The sequence below is a fragment of the Raphanus sativus genome, chromosome 6 (assembly GCF_000801105.2).
Source record: "Raphanus sativus cultivar WK10039 chromosome 6, ASM80110v3, whole genome shotgun sequence".
Taxonomy (NCBI): domain Eukaryota; kingdom Viridiplantae; phylum Streptophyta; class Magnoliopsida; order Brassicales; family Brassicaceae; genus Raphanus; species Raphanus sativus.
Window position 1 is genome coordinate 34,510,567 of NC_079516.1, and position 24,956 is coordinate 34,535,522.

At 33.1% G+C, this 24,956-nt stretch overlaps 3 protein-coding genes and 2 long non-coding RNA genes across 6 annotated transcripts; 4 read left to right on the top strand and 1 right to left on the bottom strand.

The window, feature by feature from the left end:
• Positions 1-218: 218 nt before the first annotated feature.
• On the top strand, positions 219-2,395 carry LOC108807287 (uncharacterized). Of its 2 annotated transcripts, XR_001942722.2 has the most exons (6): positions 219-398; positions 483-697; positions 945-1,087; positions 1,193-1,397; positions 1,515-1,586; positions 2,203-2,395. It is a non-coding gene; the product is annotated as an uncharacterized LOC108807287 (long non-coding RNA). The 2 variants fall into 2 exon arrangements; XR_001942721.2 differs by having other exon boundaries at positions 219-697.
• Positions 2,396-8,514: 6,119 nt separating this feature from the next.
• Positions 8,515-9,829, top strand: LOC108809955 (F-box protein AUF2-like). Its single transcript, XM_018582085.2, has one exon. It carries the CDS (start codon positions 8,665-8,667, stop codon positions 9,643-9,645), a length of 981 nt encoding a protein of 326 aa, XP_018437587.1. The 5' UTR covers positions 8,515-8,664; the 3' UTR covers positions 9,646-9,829.
• Positions 9,830-10,842: 1,013 nt separating this feature from the next.
• Positions 10,843-12,248, top strand: LOC130496445 (uncharacterized). The gene is made up of 4 exons (XR_008935590.1): positions 10,843-11,077; positions 11,140-11,269; positions 11,352-11,646; positions 11,707-12,248. It is a non-coding gene; the product is annotated as an uncharacterized LOC130496445 (long non-coding RNA).
• Positions 12,249-20,553: 8,305 nt separating this feature from the next.
• LOC108810306 (uncharacterized) lies at positions 20,554-22,117 on the top strand. The gene is made up of 3 exons (XM_018582425.2): positions 20,554-20,638; positions 20,734-21,513; positions 21,614-22,117. Exons 2-3 carry the CDS (start codon positions 21,301-21,303, stop codon positions 21,995-21,997), a joined length of 597 nt encoding a protein of 198 aa, XP_018437927.1. The 5' UTR covers positions 20,554-20,638; positions 20,734-21,300; the 3' UTR covers positions 21,998-22,117.
• Positions 22,118-22,984: 867 nt separating this feature from the next.
• Positions 22,985-23,557, bottom strand: LOC108809042 (multifunctional methyltransferase subunit TRM112 homolog A). The gene has a single exon (XM_018581165.2). It carries the CDS (start codon positions 23,491-23,493, stop codon positions 23,116-23,118), a length of 378 nt encoding a protein of 125 aa, XP_018436667.1. The 5' UTR covers positions 23,494-23,557; the 3' UTR covers positions 22,985-23,115.
• Between the last annotated feature and the right edge of the window lie 1,399 nt (positions 23,558-24,956).

The following is a 24,956-nucleotide window of genomic DNA, read 5'->3' on the forward strand; positions in this document are numbered from 1 at the left end:
CATTTTAAAATTAGTATTTTTAGTTTTATTCGTGAAACGGACACGTTCCCAGACAAATATCTTAACTAATAAAGTTGCCTTTTTTTTCTCCTTGGGGGGGATTAATCCCACGTGGCAACCTTAGTAATTACAAGTTCTCGAGTGATTTCGTTACTTTTGGTGGGCTGGGCTCTTAAATTATCAATGCCCGATTCTATTAAAATTCACCGTCTTTTTTTATTTGGTTTCCTTTAACAAAAACTCATGGTCTTCCTGCCATGGGTTCATCATGTTATTGAAACTCTGATTTGTTCACCCGAGATTGGAGTTTCGGGAAGGCTTGAGACCAATCTCCGTGACGAATCGATGGATCGAGATGTTTTTGTGTCGATTCGTTTTAGTTTCTTATCCCCTAAACTGTTACGGCCATTAACGACTTTCTCAACTACTTCGACCCACTCCGAGTCCGATTTGCTCATTCAATACATCTTTCCTCTCTCCAGGTGGTGTATCTCCATCTATTAAAAGATGAGCAAAAGAAGACTCAAAGCTTACTGCCGCTTCAGAGAAGAAGGAGATGAAGCAACTTCTATCCATTGCTGGATCAGCTGCTGAGTCTGTGCCGGGTTGGGTCTCCAGTCTCCACCAAAGTTCGTCAAATTTTGCTCGGTTTCTGGATTTCACCATTACCGTTGTTCATACCCAAAACTTTCCTATGGTATTACTCACATCTTTGACTTGGATGTTACCCAAATATTTATATTCGACTAGGGAAGTTTAAAGAAGAACACTTCACAAATACTAATCAGAATGTTAGTACTGAAGAGTTGCATTTAATTTTCAAATTTCTATGCATTGGCCAATGTGTGTTGGTTGGAGATATTGAGAACGATGAAAACATTGTGATCCTCACGACTGAAGTTAGACTCTCACAAAGTACGATTATTTGTATGTTTTTGTTTCAGACAATCATCAAGGGTTGGAGAAGACGAGAACCAAAGTGCTGTCCTTACTTCTTGATGAACGATTTGTGAGATTCTTCTATTGCTTTTATCGATTTGACAAATTTAGAGCCATCATGATGAGATTCAAGATGTATCAAAGCAAGGTAGAATCTGTCAGGCATTGCTTCACTGAGATTTTTATTAAAATAACTATGTTAATATCGATGTTGTGTTCGAGATGTTGTCTGCGTAACGTACTTTATTCTCAGGTGATTGTGGTTCAGGGCTTCGCGTCATTGATAAATGTACACCGGCTGAACATCTTCTAACACTTATTGAGTGAAGGGTCTGTTTATCACCTGGGTGCTTTTGATGTAACAAGAAGGAACCGGAACGTCTTTGTGGAGATATCTGAAACGGTTCAAACCAATACCGATGGAGCACTTCAGGTTTCTGAATTATGACCAACTAATGGTACTAGCCAACACCAATTCTGATTTACCATGTTAGAATTAAATTCACACTTTTAATACTTCTCAATATTACTTTGATATCGGACTTACTCGCTTAGCATATATATTTCCTCCACAGATATTGTTGGGCAAGTAAAGGGGACTAGAGACTCAGAGTACAACTCATGATGTTTACCATAAGCATCCAAAGGTATAAACTCACGTACAGTTTTTTTCTATTAAGGTTTAGCCAACGCTCTTTATCATGCAACTAGCTCGATCTTTTAAATATATAGTATTCCGCTCTATACCGAAAAGTAATATTATAGCTGTCTTTACTATTTCATGATCTGGTATTACTATATACAAACTGCTTTTGGACCAAAGAAAGTCAACATCATTTCATATGTATCATATGTATGTTTTATGAGTAAACGTGGAATCATCTCTAGATTAAAACTGTTTGGTACAAAAAACCAAACACGTCTTAGTCTTACGAATGCAGGTTCCAAATAATTAATAAGAATTATCTCTGTAGAACCCAACATTTGTATAGATTATACGTTCCTTTCTTAATTAAATAATGTGAGCTGTCAGCCTAAATTATAGCATAAATAGTTCTTAATGAAGCTAAGCTACTTTTTAAGCAAATAAAAAAAATTATCTTCTGATTTGAAGCACATCTTATGACTTATTATCGTCAAACATGCAACTATAGTTTATAGTTTCATGATATATATATATATATATATATATATATATATATATAGGACAACAAACGTAGGACTGAAAACATATACAAACTCTTGACCATGTACTGTTATCAGTTCATGAGTGTAGGGAACATGGGAGAGGTTTGAGGAAGTGGGGAAAGGACACCCGACGTGGCTTAGGGACAAAGAGGACCAAATGATGGTGCATATTTTCTTTAATTTTTTCCTAATTGAAATCGATCCTTTGTTAAACTAGAGTCTGTAAAGATATTAGTTTTTTTAAATTTGATAGTGATACGATTTTACATTCGAAAGTCTCAAACATCCATGACAAACACATGCCGTCGCTCTTCCTTCTCTCCTTTTCTCTCACTCTAATTCAAAAGACTAAAGCACATTACAGTCTAATAAAACTTGACCCACTCTCACGGAAGAAAGTTGGAGGCGAAAACCCCATGTTGTGATAGCTGATGATGTAACTTCTAAGGCATCATTGACATCTTCAAGAAAAGGAAAGGGGTACTAATGACCTGTTAGGGAGCTTTTTCATGGCTCTATTGGCAAGAACCAGGATGTAACTGAACAGAAGAGTGACGACCATCACCTTGCAACAAATAGTTTAGGGGAGGCGATGTAGGAATCGGCGAGAAGGCGGAGAGAAAGAGTCAAGGATCGTTGGGATTTTGGTCTGTGTAGTGGGAGAAAGGAGAGAGAGGTGGGAGACAAGGAAGAAGAAAGGAGGAGAAGAAGATGCCATTTGTGTGTGTGTGTGTGTTGAGGTGGGAGACAAGGAAGAAGAAAGGCGAAGAAGAAGAAGCAATGAGTGGTAATAAAGTGGAGAATCACTGTGATTTTCTAATTTCTTCTTACCACTATAATTAAGTAAAGTATACGTGAAAATGTATTTCTGAATGTAGGCATGCTACATATATAGATCGAGAGAAACACACCAAACAAAATATTGAAATTCAGGATATAGATTGATATGAATTTGAATAGGGTAATTATTTATTGTATGTTTGACGATATATAGATCGAGAGAAACACATCAAACTTTTAGAAGTGGCACAGTAATAAAACAGTAATATAAACAGTTCTAAAGGTTTTCCTTGCAAACAAGTCACACAGAAGACATAACGATATTGGTAATAATGGCATATATGAACTGAAGAAAACGTAATTGGCCAAATACGTAGGTCATCAAGTCAAGTAGGCCACTGCTTCTCTAAATCGAATTGTCTCTTATTAGGTTCAATTTAGAGTAAGTCAAGTAGTCATTCTTCAATAATTTTACCGTAAATTCACAGCCCGTAGGGCGGGCAAATCCCTAGTTTATACATAGAGTTGTGTTCAACATTTGAATTTTATTTTCCTTGCAGATACAAACTTTTAACAGTTCTGAAGGTAATACATTACCAAGCTATATTGGTAGTTAAGTTAATGATTTTTTCGTAGTTATTTTTTAGATGGTATTTTTCCTGATTACTCAATAAGTAACTAGATCTTGACCCGCATAATCGTGCGCGTGATTATTTTTTATTAGCGTGCAGGTGATTATTTTTCATTTTTATACATATAAATATTTGAGTTACATGATTAGTGGTATACACACTGAAAATAAAATATTCACATAAAATAAATGTTTACAATCATTCATCTATCATTTATGTTAATGACATAAATTTGTACAATACCTATTGTACTTTCAAAATTGCATTATATTAATAACTAATATATGAATATAGTCTATATAAAAATAAGTTCGATTATATTTTTTTTTTGTAAACAAATCAGCCGTATACTTATATTACTGAAAAATAAAACTAAAACCAGCCACTATATTTAATAACAGAATCCGAATGTACCCTAAAAATAGGAATTTATAGACCGGTCATTCATATTGATAGCATATTTTCAACAATGTAGTAAAAAATTCTAAATAAACAAATATTAAATGTTAGAGATTAGAGATGAGAGATTTAATTGAAAATACTATGTTAAATTAATATAAGAAATTTATTACAAACTCTACATGAGTTTAATATAATTAAAAAATTAATTAGATTTAATATAATGTGAATATTAACGATCAAGATAAACATTCATCTTAACTAAACCGGGTCAAAATCTTGATGGGTTTAAAGTTGTCAAGGTTGACCATCACTTGATATACGTATAATGTGTAAGAAGCTATTACAAACTAAACCGACCAGTTTTATGTGATTTTAGGTGTAACAATCTTAAGATGTGATACTACGAATCGGATGTAGTGTCAAGCTATACACATGCATTGGAATATTGAAATTATGATTGGTACGGTTTAGATACAGTAATAGATTTTGACCCGCGCTTAGAAAACGCGGATTTGTTTTCGTAATTTTTTTTCTAATGAAATTTTATACGATGATATGCATGAACATAATTAGTCTTGGGCATATTATCTGAAACTCGAAAATCAAACCGAAAAAACTGAAACCTAAACCGGATAAAAGATTACAAAAACTCGAGCGGTTTCTATATTTCCAAATCCGAAAAAACGAAATCGAACAGGGACCGAACCGAAAACCGAACGGATACCCGACTATTTTGAATATATTAAAAATATTATTAATTATTTTTAACTTTAGTATATATAAAATATAATTTACAAAATAAAAAATTTCCATAAAACCTGAACTACGCGAATTACCCGAATATTTTTTTTGTTTTTTTTGGGTTTAACTCGGGGTTTCGGTATTTTTCGGTTTTTTGGCTTTAAACCCGAACCAAACCCGAATTATTTATAATTCGGTTCCACTTCGGGTTTTATAAAAAAATAGAAACCCGACATTATCTGAACCAACCCGAATAACCCGAAAACCGAATAAACTGAATTGACCCGAGCCGAAACCCCAAATTTTTTAATAAATTGTTTATTTTTGATAAAGAATATTTTTCGAATATTTTTATGAATATTAACTATCAAAATACAGAAAAAATAAAACCAATAATTATATTATTTTTTATTTTTGATAAAAAAACTAAAATTTTTAAAATAAAACATTGTTAGCTGTTTTATGTTATAAACATATTTGTCATTAGAGATATTATAGATGAGCTTTTGCTTTAATATATGTTTAACTATTTGTTTTGTGTAATAGGTTTAAGCCCATCACGTTTTAAATTATAATAGTTATGGTGGTAGAATCTAAAATGTATAATGTATGGCTTAACTCAATTATAAACTATATAGTGTGTTGTATAGAACATTGTCGCGTGCTACATTATCGTGTAGAACATGTTTTAGTATGTCAAATATAAAGTTGGTATATTAGTTTTTTAAATATGGCGTAATAAATATAGTGTAATAAATATAGTTAGCTAAATATATGGTTATATTTTGTTAATAGGCTAATATTATGTAAGACCAAATAATTGTTACTTAAATGAAAGGATGCAGTAACCTTATATAAGTAGATTTTTTCAGAATGTTTCTCTTTTAATAGAATAGATATAAAACAAACATGTTGAATGGTCATATAATAATGTATTTTAAATGTTGGTCAGAACCGCTTAAATATGAAATGGTTTTCTCTATTAAATGTATAAACCCAACCGGTTGAAGATAACTCTTATTTAGAAAATATGATTAACGAATAGCATATGTTTTTGGTTAACCGAACGGTATTTTAGGCTTAGTTGTCGTTAAGTAACGAATTTAAGCGGTGATATATAAATTAGAAGATATTATTAAGGAATAAATGAAATATGACTTTTTAGAATAGATCCAAATTTAAAAATCACACATGAAAGAAATCATAGCATATGTTTTTGGTTAACCGAACGGTATTTTAGGCTTAGTTGTCGTTAAGTAACAAATTTAAGCGGTGATATATAAATTAGAAGATATTGTTAAGGAATAAATGAAATATGACTTTTTAATATAGATCCAAATTTAAAAATTACACATGAAAGAAATCATTACTTCTGTTTTAATATATAAGATGATTAAAATCGTCTTAGTCTATAGTTTAGGCGTTGTCAAGTGTGAACTGTACCCGAATAAAATAGTATAATTTATATCCACTTTCTGTAAATTACTGATGTTGCATTTTAAAATTTAGGTTTATTTGTTAATATAATTTATTCTATCAAAATTAAACTAATGTCGACAGAATGAAGCCATTTTCTAGTAAGGGCCTGACTGGTGTAACCGCAGCGGTTGCGGTTGCGGTTGCGGGAGTTTGCGGGTGCGGGTGGTTGCGGTTTTAAGCGTTTTCTAGAGATTTGTACGACTGGTACAACTGTTAGAAATTGTTGCGTTTGCGGGACTCTTATGACTGGTAAACTACCAAATGCAGCATCTGTTAAATAATAATTTAACAATATTTACATTTTATGTAATTATAAAAATATTAAAAATCATAATAATATGATAAATATAAAATTTATATTTATAAAATCATATTATTCAATTTTAAAAATTTATAGAAAATATTTTAGTTTTGAATTTTTATAATATAAATTGAAATATAATATGAATACATTTTACAATTTCTATTATTTCAATTGAAAATTTTTATTGGATATTTTTAGTATTATTTTTATTTATTCTGTTTTTAAAGAAAAAAAATTTACCCTCCCGCAACCGCCCGCAACCGCAAACGCTAGCTGGAACCAGCTTTTGATTTTAAGAGGTTCGGAACGGTTTGAAACGATTTGTAGCGTTTTCTGTGATTGTTTCGAAACGCCAACAACCGCTATGAACTGCAAAAGCTGCGTTTGCGGGTGGTAGCGGGAAAACCAGTCAGCACCTAAAGCATATTCCATTGCTTACGTTTCAAACCGATTTGAAAACTTGAAATTCAACGCACTCTTCTGATTTTAATACTCCGCTTGGAATATTATTCTCGATTGAAAGAATCTTTTTATTTGTATACCTTTCGAGTGTATCATTCCTTTATAAATAAATACTATAAACATACTGATTTTTCTTATTATATATACGTCATCATTAGACCACCACCGTCTGATTAATCATTTAGATATAGTGATATAATAATTCTATTAATTTGGACATTTTTAATGATCAATCACCCATAGCCGATCATGAATTTTCAATTTAAAACTAAATAAAACTAAATATACTAATTTTAATTCATGTTTTTAAAATGTATATTGAACGTGTGACTCCAGAACATTGCAAATAATTTTAAGGCTGATAATTATCTTCATTAAAACCTCAGTAGTGTTCTTATTGATCTTACTAATATGTGTATTTATATGAATATGATAGAATACAGAATGTGACCCTTCCGGATGCCAAAAAGCTCAAATCTTACATCAACGTACGAAGTATATGTGTAAAAGTCTTTGGGAACTAATTTATACATATATTAGGATATGATAATCATGAAACTGAAACGATTGAAGAGTTTGCAATAACTAACTATAAAAATTATATTACACTAAATTAGGAAAGCCAACATCATATCTGAACTCATGACCAGATCTGTGCGTAATGCAAATTTTTATAATGTTATCTCAATATTGAGGTCATGTCTGTGACTTAGTTCTTTTAGTTTGGACAAACAGATAATTGGGCATGGAAATTTTGGTGTATAATATGAGACTTTCAGGTGCTTTACTAATGTTTTTAGTGAATTTCGTAGATTAAATCCTTGCGCACCTGATTAATCTATACAATCCAATTCTACGAAAAATGTTGACACATGTGGAAAAAATGTGAAGAGAATTGTTCTTCATCTTTGAAGAAGTACCTGACTTCAAATTTTCTATCATCGTCGGATGTCACATATTGCAGATGATGCTCGCCTCATTCAGAGGCTACAACAAGAAAGAAAGACATCCACTTTGACCCATATCTCGTCTAATTCAGCTTTGTTGTGTTAATTTTGTTTTATCATAAAATACACCGCAACTAAAACTAATAATAAAATTACAGATTATTGTTATTATTAAATACATCAATAAAAATGAATTTCAAAAATGAATATATATATATATATATATATAGATATAGAAAATAATGAAGATGTATAAAATAATAAACTAAGATTCGGATTCGGACGGTGGTCCCGTGTTAAAAATAGGATTGGCCGTTTCTCGTTAGGATCAACATCAATTTTTCGTTGGGGATTCAATAAACAATTTCTTTATTGTTAATTATTGCACTAACTAATATTCATATTGATTTTTAGATGTGAATCCATTAAAGAAGGTTCTATTATTATTCTTATGATTCTTCTTGGATATTTACTGTCCTGATCAAGATAATGGTAAACAAATGTTAAGCAAGCGTGGAGCTTAGATCAAGGAACGCTTATAGACCGTCCGATGTAATCATTTTGAAAATTTCAAAACCCACCAAAATAAAAATAGCATTCAAGACGGCAAAGCACTAAAATAGCATTTAAAAACGATATTTCCTTTGTTTTTGGCTCTCGTCCTTCTTACCTTATATAACATCTGTTATATATTACACTATCCTAACTCCAAGCATAATCATAGAAACAGATACAGAGAGACTAAAAAAACAGAAACTCTCTTTCTCTTCCAGAAGGTTTTAGACAAAACATGGACGTATTTGATGGACTTCCAGATGCGATCGTTGTCGATATCTTGAACAAAGTCGGTGACGTTAAAACCTTACATCGTTGCAGTACCCTCTCCAAGCGATTCAGCTCGCTTGTACCTCGGTCTGAATCACTCTTCCTCCGACTCGATCAGTTCGCTACCACCGACACGGAGTCACGATCCGATTCTCCCGTCAGCAAAATTTTCCAATCATTAGTCAAGCCTTTCCAAGGTTTGCTCTCTTTATTCTCTAAACCGGCTAAACCGACCCGGTACACGAATCTTTCACCGACTATTCCTTCCAAGATTCTATCTCCCTTTGACCGGATCATGAATCTCGAAGTCGAGCTTCCCGGCGTCGATGTAAGCGTTGAGAAAGGCGCCGCAATTAAGTGGAAAGCCGAGTTTGGTAAAACTCTTAAAACCTGCGTCGTCGTGGCGTTTCGTTCCGCCTCCACCGTGTCCTCATCTTCTTCTTCTACTCTCGATGGTGAGTCAGATGCCGAGTTCGTGACTGGACTGAAAACGCGCGTGGTGTGGACGATAAGCGCTTTGATCGCCGCGTCGTCTCGCCATTTCTTGATGAGCGAAGTCGTGAAGGAGCATAAAGAGATGAAAAGTTTGGTGGTGCATGACGTAGGAAGAGAAGGGACGGTGGTGATGGGATCGGAGGGGCTGAGAGAGTTTCGAAAGATGGAGGAGGCGCGTGGGGGAGAAGCGGAGGAACGCGTGATGAAAAACGGGAGGAGTGTGGTCCCGAAGGTGAGGATGAGTATGAGACACGCGCCGTTTCTTAAGCTCAAGAGCGGTATAACTTTAGAATCTGCAACGCTCGTGATCGTAAGGCCGAGCGAAGAATATTCCCATGGCGGAGATGATGAGTTAGCGACGGAGGCTTTCGCCGGAAATTGTATGTACGGTGAAGCGGTCGTGGCGTTGTTAAAACTTAAGAAGAATACTTTAGAAATTAACTCATTTTAAGCTTTCGTTGGGCCTTGTAATGGGCTTTTGGGGCTTTCTTGTAAGAAATATTTTCTTTTCCACTGTGTTGTGTGCCGTGTGCGCATTTACATGTATACCATACAAAAAGCTGGCTTTGACACTTGACTTGTGTATCATTTTGGTCAATATTCAAAAGCATATAAGGATTTTGATTCTCTAGTGACCAAAAGATACAATAATATGGCATGAATTTTGCCAGAAAACGTCGGAAATTTATTAAAAAATTATTTGCAAACGTCATTCAAAAAGATGTAAAATCTTAATTAAATTAAATAGGTGGTGCTTTGCTTTCTAACCTTCAACAACAGTTGGTGTTGTTTTTCTTATCTTAATCAAAAGATATTAAACGTGCTGGGCGTGGTGTTTATATTTCTTGAGTTTTGTTATATGGTGTAGTGATGAATTTATAGATTAATGTTACAAACATGTGTTGTTCATTAATGTATTTGTTTATAGAGTTTACATATTGATTTAGTGGCAAGATTTTAAACATGTAGGATCTTAAATAAAGAAATAATGTACATAAAGAGCAGCCACGTATAATAGAAGTTCAAAACCAAATTACAACAGTAATAATTAAAAAAACTTTTTTTGCTTTAGAAATTTTTTGATTAGTAACCTCCTCCAAAAAGCAAAGAGAGAGTGAGTCATGCAATTGTGTTAGAAATTAACTAAGAAAACTCGTTGTAAATGTCATTCAAAAAGATTTTAAATCCTAATTAAATCGAGTAGATGCTTTACTTTCTAACCTTCAACGATAATTTAATGTTGTTTTTTTAATCTTAATCGAGATATATCAGACATGTGACGTGTAGTATTATACTTCTTGAGTTTTGTTATATGGTGTAGTGATGGATCTAGATTAGTGGTATAAACTTGTATAATTATTATTGTATTTGTTTATACAATTTGCATATTTGTTTGTAGTATGATTTAGTCTTTATACTTAAACGGTTTAATTTATATATGTTTAACTTTATATTTATTATATATTAAAAACGTTTTATATATAAACTAATTTATTTATATTTATTTATTTCATATTTAAAATATATTTATTATTTTATATTATTGTTTTTATTTCTTAACATAAGATAATTTTTAGTTTCAATTATTTTGTTTGTATTATTATTATATAAACCAATTTGAAGATATTTTGTCTAACAAACGTTTTTCCGTAGGTCTGATGGCACTCCCATTAGGTTACGCCGTCCTATAGCACGAAGTCGATCTGGTTCAGGGAGCAATTCACGTGCATTAGCTTCTTCGCACGAGCAAAATGCAGTTCTGATTGCTCCAGTTCCAGCTCCACATGAGCCGGGTATATGACTGTTGAACAATTGGTTTAACAACCGGGGCGGCAGCATCTCTGTATACTGTATACTCCATCCTCTGAGAGATACACTACATGGTTAGTTTATCTTGTTTATTTTTCTTTCATTGTATTTTATAACATATAATCTTTTTTTGAAGGTTTAACAAGTCGCACAATGGCATTAGCAAGCGCATTAACCAGATGATGCATTCTATACTGAAGACCGGCTATCCGACCTACAGTAGACTTCTAGATCCCGATCGCGAGTTGTGGTTTCGTCAGTTTACGGTATTTCTCTAAATTTTGTTTCAGTTTCAATTTTTGATTTTAATTTTTCTATTATTTTTCTACTAATTATATGTTTTTTCAGCAAGAATTTAATTGGATGCCCGGGGATATGGAAATCTTCCATAAGGCATTCCACATAAAGACCATGGGTATTTACAGGAATCAGATCTATGAGAGGAAGCAGCTATGGTGTAAGGGCAAGAAACCAAGATTTATCAACCCATGGTATGGCAAGACTTAGACATCCATTGGTGTAAGCAGGAGACTGAAGAGCAATCAGCCAAAAACTTCCAGAACCGCTTGAGCGACCGTGGCGGACAAGTGGTTATATCCACAACCTCGGTGCTTGCAGTATGTGCTCTAAGGAGGATCAACTTGTAAGTTCTATATATTTTCTCAATTATTTTTCTTAATATATTATTAATTAACTTTTCTAGGTGGAGGCAAATGACGGTAATCCCGTCGATTATCTCAATGTCATGAGGGGAGCTTACACTAACAAGAAGACTGGAAAATTAAGAATTCGGTTATCAGAGATGTCATAGACTTGGTGGAATCCCAGATAGAAGCATTTTGAGTTTCACGGGCTCTCTCTGATGAGTGTTCCTCGGCTTCCAATAACTTGTCCCAATCTCGAATAAACGAAATGGTTGAAGAGGTAATTTTTAGATTTTTAATTTCATTAATATAAATTTCATTTATATTTTATTAAACTTATTTTAGTTAACTTATATTATTTTTAAAGGCTGTTCTAAAGAAGAAAGGTCGTTTAGTCAGATTGGCTCATTGTGCCTTTTCTTATCTTTCTTCTTCACAAGCTCCGTATGTTGATCAGATGATTATAGAGGAGGTACAGAACAAGAATGACCGGATTGTAGTGTGGGAGAGTCAAAACGCTACAATTCTTGCTTAAATAGCGCAACATGATGCTCAAATAGCATAAAATAAAGTAGAAGTGGCGGAGGCTAAGAGGATGAACCTTGACATAATGGAAAAGATGAAACAATTGTTTCCTACCAAATTTTAGATTTTTTTTTGTTTTAGATGAAAAACTTTTATATGTTGTTTTTAATTATATAAAATTTAAATTCATAATATTAGTTTTCATTTTCAGTTTTTAATCGATTTAATTATTTAAATTATAAATATATAATACAAACTAAAATATTTTTTTTAAAAATGATAATAATAATTATAAAAAGGTTCCGACGATCTGTCTTCGTTGGAAATTTTTGACGTCGTGATTCGTCGGAAATATACGACGATATTTGCCCGTCGAAAATTTTTGGTGCCGATGTTTCCAACGAAAAATTCTCCTCAGAATTTTTTGAAGAATGTGGCGTCAAAAATTTCTAACGGACTATGTCGTTAATATTTTCTGGCATCGACAATTACGATGACCAAAGATGGTCGGAATAGTTTTATAACATATTACCGGCGGAGTTTTACCGACGAAAAATTTTGTTGGTAATAGTCGTTATAATCTGTTGGAATTTTATCGGAAATTTCAATGAATATCCGACGAAATTTTTTCCCGGCGAATCTATACCGACAACAATTTTCATCAGAATTTCGTCGGAAATTGACAATTTCTGATAAAAATCTGACGAATATAACCGTAAGAATTTGTCCATTTTTATAGTGTCTAATTTAGAGGTGGATAAAGTAAAATACATTGAAGATGGTCATCTAATAGAAGCATACATCCATACATAGTGAAATTATTTTTTTGCTGGAGCAAAGAATGTGGATATATGAAAAACATCTCACATTCCATAGGAAATTTGAATTAGACATTAATGCTTCATAAGATAAGGACAAATCTCACTTCTGAGCTAAATTTTTGTAGTGAGTTCTACTAATAGTTTTTTGTAGGCTACCCTAAAAGAAAGGTTGGACGAGTCACAAATGGCTAGCGAAGCGATCTATACCACAAAGACTATATCATTGTGGCCAATTGACAATTATCAGATATGAAGGCAGATATGATGAAAACGTTTTAGAACTTACAAATAAATTCACGTTACCATCTTTTCTATAGAAATCCATAGTATATATGCATTGCAGACGCAGTCTATCGAAAAACATGCAAACGCAAGTCACCTTCGATTTAGTGTTAATCACATATCTACATACTTGTTTTACAAAATTATCGTTGAAATAAAAGTACGTGTATTAATTGTTACTATGCATTTATACTTGTTCAATATATTTAATGGGAACGGGTAGACGAGTCCTGAATCTTTAATTCTTCCACAGGAAATAATAACTACTCCACCATTATGGTTCATTTAACCAAGTAATTCAAGAAATGTATTAACTATTTTACCCGCCAACAAATTTATTTTACATGGAGCTTTCATTGCATACAACCAGGGGTGGGCGTTCGGGCACCCGTTCAGGTTCGGATCGGGTATTTTGAATTTTCGGGTATTTCGGTATAGGGTTATAATATTCGTTCGGGTATTTCTGAATTTCGGATCGGGTTCGGATATTTTTAATTCGGGTTCGGTTGTTTCGGATCGGGTTCGGATATTTAGATTTTGAAAGAAAAAAAATTAATTTTTCATTTTTAAAGTTTATTATATTTAGAAATATAGATTTTACATTACTTATTTTTTTAATTTTAATAGATTAAATGATTAATAGAATTGGAGATAACGTTTCAAAAATAAATAAACATTAGTTTTATTATTACTTTTAAATTTCGGATGTAAATTTTGTTAATACATGAAACAAAAAGCTTAACATGCATTTTAAATGAATGTCAAATCATTTTTCCGTAATTGTATGTATATTATATGATCTTAAAATATGTGAAGCATCAATATAAATATTTTTAAATAAAATGAGAGATATAAATTAGAAATATAAGGATAAGTATATATATGTTCGGTTATTTGCGGATATCCATTCGGGTTCGGGTATTACCCGTTCGGGTTCGGATATCCAATCTATCTTAAGTTAATACCCATTCAGGTATTTTGCTACTTCGGTTCGGATTTCGGTTCGGATTTTTCGGTCGGGTTCGGGTGCGGCTTCGGATATCGGGTAAAGTGCCCACCTTATACAACTTTTTTTACACTTGTTGAGTTTCAATTTCTTGTACATTTCAATTTACGAAATTATAAGTTTCTGGCGCTAGCTATAAAATGATGAGACATGAATCTTAATTGTAACAGCATGCATGAAGTATTTAAGCAAAAGAAAAAAACACAGCATGCATGAAGTACCCGCTGTTGTGAGATTTAAACCATTTTCTATCACATCACTCCCATTTTTTTTTGAGAAAAATCATTCCCATTTATTACTTTGCAATTTGTTAGAAAACTATGTTTTCATTTTCTCTGATTAGTGATAAATGAAATGAAGCTCCGATTATGTACATTCTAAAAAAATGAATGTAAAATTTATTAAATAAAAAAAAATTGTTTACATAGAATGCATATATGTAGTTTACTTAGAGGTTAATATATATGGCATGGTGTGGCCATTCACTTAATAACCTGCCTATTTTCTAAAGCACGCGAATGACGAACTCATTTAATTTAACGTTTTACCAAAAGATAATAATAATAATAATTGTGAATGGCCGCAAGGTCGTGTCTGCCTGACTGGTTTACCCGCTACCACCCGCAGATATAGTTTTTACGGTTGAGAAAGATGGACATCGTTTCAAAACAATCATACAAACTGCTATTAATTACTTTAAACTGCTCTGAATCTCTTACAATCAAAAGTTGATTTCAGCTAACGTTTGCAGTTGCGATTGCGGATGGATAAAAAAATATAAATTTACTTTTCTAATATTTCAAAATTAAAATGGAAATGGAAATATTATAAATAAAAATATAAACACATTTTATATGTTAATTTAAATTCACAAAAAAATATCATAATTTGTTTATAAAAACTTTAAACTAGCTATTCATTAAAAAATTTAAGAATTAATATACATACATATATAAATGAAACAAAATATTAAGTTAAAAGTTTTAATATAAATCTTCAAAAATATATTAAAATTATAACTTTCAACTAGTTAAAAGTTTAAGTAAATAAACATAATATTATTTTTAGTCATATTATATTAATAATTGTTAAATTTTATCACAATAGTATGTTTTTATATTTTTATAATGTTATAATATGTTTATATTGGTAATTTATTATTAAACTGCTGCAATCTCATAATCAACCAGTCACAAATATTCTGCAAATGCAACAATTTTCAAACATTATCCCAATCTTACAAAACGCTACATAACGCTTGAAACCGCAACCATCCGTGTCTGCGAGCTCCCGCAACCGCAACCGCTGCGTTTGAACCAGTCAGCCCCAAGTAATAAGACTTAGCAACACAAACGGTTATTTAATTATTTTATAAAATTTTAGTAGTCACATAATAATCTCGTTATAAAACGGTTATTTAATTATTTAATTATTAGTTAGAGATGCTTTGATATGTTTTCATCCAAGTTTTTGTAACGCCAGTCTCATTTTTTTTGAATTATACAGAGGTATTATTGTTCCACATAAGTGGTTTAAACTATTCACGTGTTGTCACGTATCGTTCATTTATCTCTGACGATGTCGAAATGTTAATTACTCAGTGGCCGAGATTTGAACCCTAGTAGCTTTAGCGTATAAGTTTTTGTCCTTAAGTTAATCACAAGATCACAAGTCATGGTTGTCTCATTCTAGTTTATGCTTTATTAAATTAGAAATATTATCTTAGTTACAGTTGGTTATAAAGATCTAATGAGTATTCAAATGTTTTTAGTTAGATCCTCACACACACACATATATATATATAAAATATTCATGCATAAATGCATCCGTTGAAATTTAATAGAGGGAAAAAATAGAAAGGCAATTTATGAGGAAGCTGACCAAAAGAGCCTACAAATAAACGAGGAAGCGAAGGTTGGCATGGTAGGCCGTTGAGGAGGTTTCAAACTATTTGAATAATTTGCTATAAATATTTTCAATATTAAGATAATAACAATATTTTTGTCAAAAAAAAGAAGATAATAACAATAAGGGTTAATAGATGTGTGTATTTTTTGGTGTTATATATTAAAAAGTGGGAGTGAGAGTTATTGTGGTATTAATGTTGCATCGGCATTCATGAAGTCATGAACCTTCCCCCTTCAACGGTATTTAGTTTCGCTCATATTTAATACTCCCTCCGTTTCATAATACTTGATGTTTTACCATAGTGCACAAAGATTAAGAAAATTATATTTCTTTAATAAAAAATATTTTAAAGATATAATTTAAAATCAGTTAACCAATAATAAAAAAGACTGTGAAATCTAATTGGTTGAACAGTTTCCAATAAAGTTAAAATAACCTTAAAATCTCAAAACTTCATCTAATTTGAAACAAAATTATCCTTCTAAAACATCATCTATTATGAAAAGGAGGGAGTATTTATTGACCTCTCGGATCACATACGGACGATACGCACATAGACATACCTGTAGACAGCTTCATGACCAACAAGAATACGCACAACTCGTACATGCATGCATGCATCATCATACGTCCAGATAACGGTTGATGATATCATCATGATGATAATATTGGTGGAAGAGAAAACAGAAAAAGAAAAAGAAACAGAAAGAGGAATTCAATAAAACTACAATTCTACACAATTCAATGAGCCTCCTTGGAGAAATACACTCTGTTATTGAACACACCCAACTTGAAACTCTTTTTTTCTTTAGACAATATAAATCTATGTTTTTTCAGTTTATTTTTATCTTTTAATAATAAAATTCGAGTTAGTCCATAACAAAACAGTTTAGGGAATTATATACTTCTGGTTTCAAAAAAAATTTTATATACTTCCCCTCTGAACTTGAGAAATCTTAGACTTTGCACCATCAAGTATTTACCACATAAATGAGTATGAATACACTATTTAATATATTTAGTCACCATATTTAGATAGATATAAGTAAGACTCGACAAAATATCCATAAATTTTAATTCGATTCATTATCTTTTTCGATTAGAACCGAAAAGTCTAGATATTTGTAATTCTACGAAGTATATTAAAAGCAATATCCGTAAGAAACAAATCAAATCATTAATATCAATCAAATTACCCTAAGAAGTGACTTTACTGTCTTAAATAAAAGATTCAGTTGTATTACTTAGGGATCAAATCCACAAGAAGCGAGGACACGCAGTAGATCTTAATCAGTAGTCATTAAGCTCGGTAAATGACTTAAAAGCAGTAAATAAGGTTGAACAAAGGTAGTTATTCGGTTGATTGATTTGAAGTTGTAAACAATATGGGGAAAGCAGTTTAATCTAGGGTTTAAGGTAATCATGATTATAGTGATATAGAATACTTAGTTTGTCAATCCGAGAACTCGAATACTATTGCAAAACTATTCCAGCTTCCACACTGAATCAATCTTATCGTCTAAGTTCAATATCTCAGCTGTTGCTTGTTAATACGGACCGAACGTCGATCAATGCTATGGTATGAGCGTCGATCAATGTTTCCTTAGGTAAGCATTAGCAAGTTGATCGATAGGTTCACTAATCTTAACTAAAGCAGTTGTCGCTTGTTTCTAGCAATCCTAACTCAAGAGAATCTATTATGGTGCAGAATCTACCGTCGCAGTTGTCCATTATCCTAATATCAGGGTTCTAGTTAGCTACTCTATAACACAAGCATTACAAAATTCTTTGAAAGATATCTATTACCTTAGCAATTTTATAGTTTTGGCTAATCTTTAACCATAATTAAACTCTAAATCTAATGATATATGGTGTTTTATACATCTTGTATATATGTTTTCCGATTGGTTTTCAAGTCTTTATCGAGCCTTTCTAGTCTTTTTCGAGTCATTACAGGTCTGGAGTTGCACTGGATAGGAGATGGACCTGTTGGACCAAAAGAGGCAGAAAACAGTGCAGTTTAGTGATTTTCACGCAGAACAGTCTGATGACTGTTGCCGAACAAGCGGAGCACCTGAGTGTTTGTTCCAGCGGCATAGATTTTTAAGGAAATTACAAGACATCTCGATATTTGCCCTAATTATCCTTATTTTCTCTCTGGCTGCCAGCAACCTCCATATATCTTATTTTCCAGTTTTATTTTATTTTATACGTTATTTTACAGAGAGAAACAGACTCTAGATCTTTTTATTTTTGGATTTGCTACTTTATAAAGGGAGAAGGCTTCATCTCTCTCCATAGAGAAGAATCCTCTGAATCCTTTTCTATTTCTTTGATAATTGCAGTGATGTATTATTCAGTTATTATCTCTGTGTTTTCTCTGTTCATGGCTGAGTAGTCACTTGTTAGGATTAGGGTGTTAGGGATCATGAATCAATGAGCTAGACAACTCTGGATTGAACCTCAAATACTACAATTACCATGTTAACTTGACAGTAGGAAAAGTTCAGTTTTAGTGTATCATCTAAAAAATGAATGACTCAGACATAGTAAAGAAAAGTATAGCAATAATCTGAATAAACTGCATATATAGAATAAGATAGAAAACCCAGAGTTCCAATACAATCTCTGAAGGAGCATTGGATCTTCTCTCCAAACTACTAAAACCCTAAAATGTTTGTTGTAAAAATAAGAGTGTAATGAAAAGCATGTGTTGCCTAATATAATGGCAGCGCACTTAAATATTAGGTTAAAATCGGCCAAAGGTAGTTCTTTAATTGTGTGGGACTTGGGCTATAAGTCGGCTCGGAACCAAGTTGAGCCTTGTGTGCTTCGCTGTCTGCTGTCGATCGACGACAAGATGTGTTTGTTGATTGACGATTGACTTTGAATGTCGAATCTGGCTAGTTCGATGAACATCTACGAGTTTCTTCTCTCTTTATCTCCAAAATTCGCAATAATCACCACATTACCCAAAACACGTCTCAACCTGTAAATACTCTTAAAAGAATCCAATTTATAATAAGTATACTCTAAAACAACTATATACAATGGCTGAAAATGACTAAATCATGGTATTACTCTTTTGCTTGTCCTCAAACAAAACAAGAATAATCATTATGAAAGAGGTTTGAAAACAGCGGAGACTCAAAAAATTTAAAATAACTACTCTCACTTATGCAAATATGATAGGTGGTAATGAGTCAATACTAATCTTAAAGATGATTCAAGGTACTACACTCTAGCTTAGTCACCATACCATACAATCACAACTCTACTGGTAGCGCCTGACATACCCCTCTACTGACCTCATTTCAGCATAAATATAGATGTGTATGCTACATCTTCGGAGTATCAATCAAGGGACACATGAATTCAATTCAAGCAAGTATCTGGACCAACATGTAATCTTTTCTGACTCTTTCCCTCCCTCTTCTCTCTTCTTTGAATCTGAATCATATCATTTTTTATTTATTTCTCTTTTTCTTTTTCTTTTTGTGACAAAGTGTAGGAGAATAATGGGGTCACAAGTAACTTATCCATCATTCGGTTCCAACAATGTATGATCATTCCTTTCTGAATTAGAATAATGGGGTCATAGGTAATTTACCGACCTCTTTGCATCTTCTAGAAAATTGTCTTGATATTTTATGTTTATAGATGTTGAAGAGAAGTGAAAGGGTAATCAAAAACACACAGACTCTAATACTTTCCAGACTCACAGGAGAAATCTGATGCAATGTATACCAAGTCCCAAAATAAGCGAGTAAAGTTGATTAAGGTTGGAAATCAGCTTTGGTTTCTCCAGACATTCTCAGCAGGTGTGGATGTGAGTATTACGTGATATACTGTACTGTGGTGTTTCCATCTAATATATCCTACAGCCAATAAATCTAGATGGTGCAAGAAAGCGGTTAGAGTAGCAGTTAAATTGTAATAAGATCATTATCCTTTTATTGACTCAATAATTTTTTTTTGTAAAAACTTAGTAAAAGCTCAAAATAAAACACAATATTAGTAAATTTCTTCCCCAGACTTAAACAACATCGTCCCCAGTGTTATCCAGTAGAAGAATTGTGAGAACATAAATCATAAGTACTCAAAATATTAAGGATGAACGATATACCTCTCGCTGGGTATCAATGTCGACCAACACAGTTAAGTGGTAATCGATTGCTGTTGGTGATTTTTAGTCGATCTATAACGGCATGTCCTAACGGTCGATGCTTTGTGCAATCGTCTCCTCGGATATATTTTGACATGCAATAAAGTAAATGCGAAAAATCAGTAAATTAAATTTTAAAATAAAACTAATTAAATATTTACCAGTGAGTTGTTTCCCTTATAGTTATTTAGCTTGACCTTTTGGAGGTTTATGGTGTGAATGAAAGTAGTTGACGAGTTGTTGGAAAACAAGTATCAACATCTTCTTTGCTCATCTCGAACAAGGTACCAACAAAGCTCTTGATTGCTTCTTCTCCTCTTGTTCTATGGTCTTGCTGCCTGTCAATGATCCATTGGGTGTAATCTAATTTCTTCTGCAGCTCCTCCATTGTCTTACCGATCCAAGCAATGTTGTTGTGAAGGGGATAGAAGAGTCTGTCCATCGTTTGGTTCATTTGATGGAATATCTTATCCTTTGGCTTTTTTCATTATCTCCATATTAATATTTGTGATTTACTTTGTTTTTTATGTACATTGCATATTATTATTTGTTTAGCTTCGTAGGGTTATGGTTATTCGAAATTTTTTGGTTTGAATCCAAATAGATAACAAATTAAATTAAAATTTACGGATATCTATGATCATTTATCTAAAATAAATATTAGTTTACTAGCAAATATCAAAGATTTGAATTATTTGTACTATGCAAAATAGTCCCATTTTGAATCCTAATTTATTTGATCATCTAAGATATTTATTTTAGTATATCTAACTCATTTACTATTGTCAACTATTCTACATGAACCGGTGGAATAATAACTCCCATGGGTGGTTTATCTTATTTATATATATATAGGTTCATGAACTGTTCCTCTATCTGATCATTCGTTATAACACCAAAGCAAAGCAAAGCAAGAGTTTCTTAAGCATAAAGAGGCGAAGGTCCAATGTATTCTCTACGTGATGGACCCCTCTGTTCTAGAAAGAGAGATCAAATGAACGTCAATGGAGAATCGTTTCATGGTTCCTTCAAACGGACCAAACAAGGAGATCAGACACAAGCCCACCTTGAGAAGAACACTACTATGTTCTATCAAAGATCAAAGCTAGAGAACGCCAGGGTGATAAAGACCGATGTTCAACTTCAACTAGACACTAAGGTATGTGTATATATATGAATGCAAAAAAAAATCAACGTATATATAAATATATATATGCATAAAAAGAATGAGCAAAACATGTTTCAACTCTCTTTTGCAGGGCCACACAGAGTCATTTGAAGATCGTAGGACCTACGTGGACCTTGAGCTAAATCTTTCTTCATCAGCAAGTTCCACAGTGAAAAATATCATGAAGAACGAATGTTCAAAAGGCAAAACTTTGATCAAGACCCCAAGTAATAAAGGAAAACCAGGTGATATAGGGCTACGTCGATCCCCGTCTTGGCTAGCGTTTGAAGGCGATGATGATAATGATGATCAAAAGAAGCAAGAGATGGTAACAACGGTGTGCATGAAGTGTCACATGCTGGTAATGCTCTGCAAATCAACACTTGTGTGTCCCAATTGCAAGTTCATACACCCTGATGACCACAGCTCCACAAAAGTTTTTAAGCCTTTGAGTCTGTTTAAGCTTTTATGCTAGGTTTTGCCTTTTCAGGGTATGTATTTGGTTCAAGCTAATGGGTCTAAGAATTAATGTGGAACTAGATATGTATATAAAAGTACTCATAAGTATTATGCCGTGCTTATATATGAATTTGTTTTAGCATAATAGTGCTGGATTTAACTTATTTTTTACCACAAAGAGTAACCACTACTAGCACCAATGAAGACCACAAGATACACGTATAGGAAAAATTATCAATAGCTACTATTTAAGCAAATTCTTAAACCAGTTTTATTTTTCTTGGTAAAAACTGGATGATTTCTTGAATTTGGGGGAAAAGGTAAATCATCATTTCTAGGTATTTGTGTAACTTTTGTCGATAGATCTTCACAATATCATTTCTGAGTTGTTCTCTTACCTAGATAGACAAGTTTTTTTCTTTTTGAAACAATCAGAATTGTTATTAGATGTTGCAAAAACATGTGGGTTGAGGGAGCCTTCTGAAAACTAAGTCCCCAATATTAGTTCCCTACTTAAAAAGAAATATGGAGTCAACCTCAAAACACACGAACGTGTGAAATATGGTTGTCAAATTGAAGAAAGCTATACAGGGGAGTTGTAATATAAGACCAATGCAGACATTCTGCATCTCTAAGGGTCTGTCTTTTGAACTTTTGATGCTGGCTGGTTCTTTCCTAGCCTTAATACTTGGAATGCAGACCTTAACAACTCTGCTAAGCGGGCCAACAAGCTACTGAGATCAATGCAGACCGTTTGTTCGTTATTCGTTTGAAACTTCATTATTCGTCTTAACCTTCCCATTATTCGTTTGAAACTTCATAATCATGATGCCAAATTGCCAAGTTGAACCACAAAACCAAACCATCCGGTGTAAAGGTTCAGTTCTATAGATGTTTGTTTACACTTCATCGTTTGTCTCTTAATGATTACTTACACAAGTTTTGTCAAGCATATGATTGGTTATTCAGAGTGAACCACTGCGATTGATTTGGTACTTTAGAATCAAATTTAATTAAACCGGTTTAATAGAGACTCAGAATATTAAAACATCCAATCGGTTTACTCAATTCAAAAGAAGGCATATCATCAAATTCTGACAAAACCCTAACAAAACATTGTAATAGAAAGATGATTTAAACCTCGTCTTCGTGGAGAAGCATGTTGGGGATACCCTTGTTGACTGGAAACTTCCGACCAGTCTCGGGGCAGACAAGCGCGCCTTCCTCCAAGTGCAGCTCGAGCAACGCGTGGTGGAGTTTCCTGAGGAAGGTCTCGTCGGCGGATTCAATCACCGCCGCGTCTGGAGAATCGTCCGGTAGCTCAGCGTATCCCATGGAACGAGCAGCTTCTGCAAGAGCCTTCCACTCGATCTTGGCGAACATGTGCCTCAGAAAATCAGGGTTGAAGTCGACTTCCTTCTCGATCACTTTCTCAGCTTCGATCTTTAGGGGAAAGCCGTTTGTTACTCCTTTGATGTTGCAGGAGAGCATGTTGTGCGTTATCAGCCTCATCTCTCTCTCTGTCTCTGGCTGTCGTCTCTGGCTGACCTAGAAAAGCGAAGAGGAACTAGTGAGGAAGAAGAAAACGAATCTTATGCGGCCGAGGGTTTTGATGAAAGGTCGAAACTGCCCCTTACAACTAGTTTAGCTTTAGTTGAAGCTTTTGTTTGTATTACTCAGCCCAAACCATTTATTTCATTGCTCGGTATTATATGTTAGCTATACTCCCCCGCTAATAGCCCGGCCCATCAAAAGGTTACGCTTGCACTTAAATCAACTTTACTTAATGCTTATTATATTCTTTTTTTATTAAATTTTGTTCTTTTTACCGGATTATCAGTTTCATCTTATTTCCAATAAAATCTCAAATCGACACTACAATGACACAAGAGACTCTCTAAAGATTGACAACTCAACATTTCTGATGAAAACAAGACATATCAATTAATGAAGAAGATTAATAATCCAATCAAAACATTTTAATCTTACACATTGTCATACTTGATAATGCACATAACATATATGTTATTGCTAAAAAGAGTAATAAACATAAACTTTAGGTTATGTCCTGCCCATTCTCTTCACCGGCCTTCGTAAGATATTACATTGCGCAGTTTTCGATTATTATAGTATTAAGAGCCATTCATTGTACTATGATTTAAATATTTAAAGGGTTTTTTTATGAGGAACGTTCTCTTCTCTAGATTTATTTTATGATCTAAAACTTAGTTAACAAATCTTTTGAATGACTATTTGTAGGATGGTAATACTTGTCTATCGTGTTTAGGCTTGATGAAGAACAGTAAGGATGGTAAAAATTATAGCAGAAATTTAGCATATACAACACCTAAATATCTAAGAAATGGTAACTCAATTTGTATTTCTCAATTAAGATTATCACAGTTAGCATCAGATACTAATGTTTAAGTATATCTATATAGCAAGAGTTTCAGTGTGGTCAACTGTTTATGTGTTGTAGGAAAAGTGACACCTGGAAGTGTTATGTACAGCTTTGAAACTGTGTTTTTGAATTTACTTAGCGGAAAACACATCCATCCAAACCATGTAACTTTCTTATCAGAGAACTTGATGATGCTGCTCTTGCAGTTTCATGTTATAGATATAGCTTTTTGGAAGATGTTAAAATCATGTACATGTGGATAAGTCATGTGATATTAATTAGAGGTGTCTCCTTCATCCAGGCTCTGGATATGATACCTATAAAAATACTATTATGCTGATGGATTCACACATTGGGTGAAAGTTCTCAACAGAAGAAGCTACAGTTGTTGTGACTTCTCCTCTAGAGGGACCTAATAGAAAAGATTTTGTCACAACATTTACACCGTTGCAAACTAAATCTGACGTAAATGTGGTGAAGTTCTTAAAAAAAATTTCCACCTCTTGAATTTATGTTAAAATATATGATTACAGGTTCCTTTTTGTGTAATGGTTAGAATAGGGAAGCAAGAAGA

What these genes read in the sequence shown, in the direction of transcription:
- LOC108809955 (XM_018582085.2), top strand. Translation starts at nt 8,665, where the DNA reads ATGGACGTATTTGATGGACTTCCAGATGCGATCGTTGTCGATATCTTG.
- LOC108810306 (XM_018582425.2), top strand. Translation starts at nt 21,301, where the DNA reads ATGTATTCTCTACGTGATGGACCCCTCTGTTCTAGAAAGAGAGATCAA. An exon ending in AACTTCAACTAGACACTAAG is followed by an intron (nt 21,514 to 21,613) that starts GTATGTGTATAT and finishes TCTCTTTTGCAG; the next exon opens with GGCCACACAGAGTCATTTGA.
- LOC108809042 (XM_018581165.2), bottom strand. Translation starts at nt 23,493, where the DNA reads ATGAGGCTGATAACGCACAACATGCTCTCCTGCAACATCAAAGGAGTA.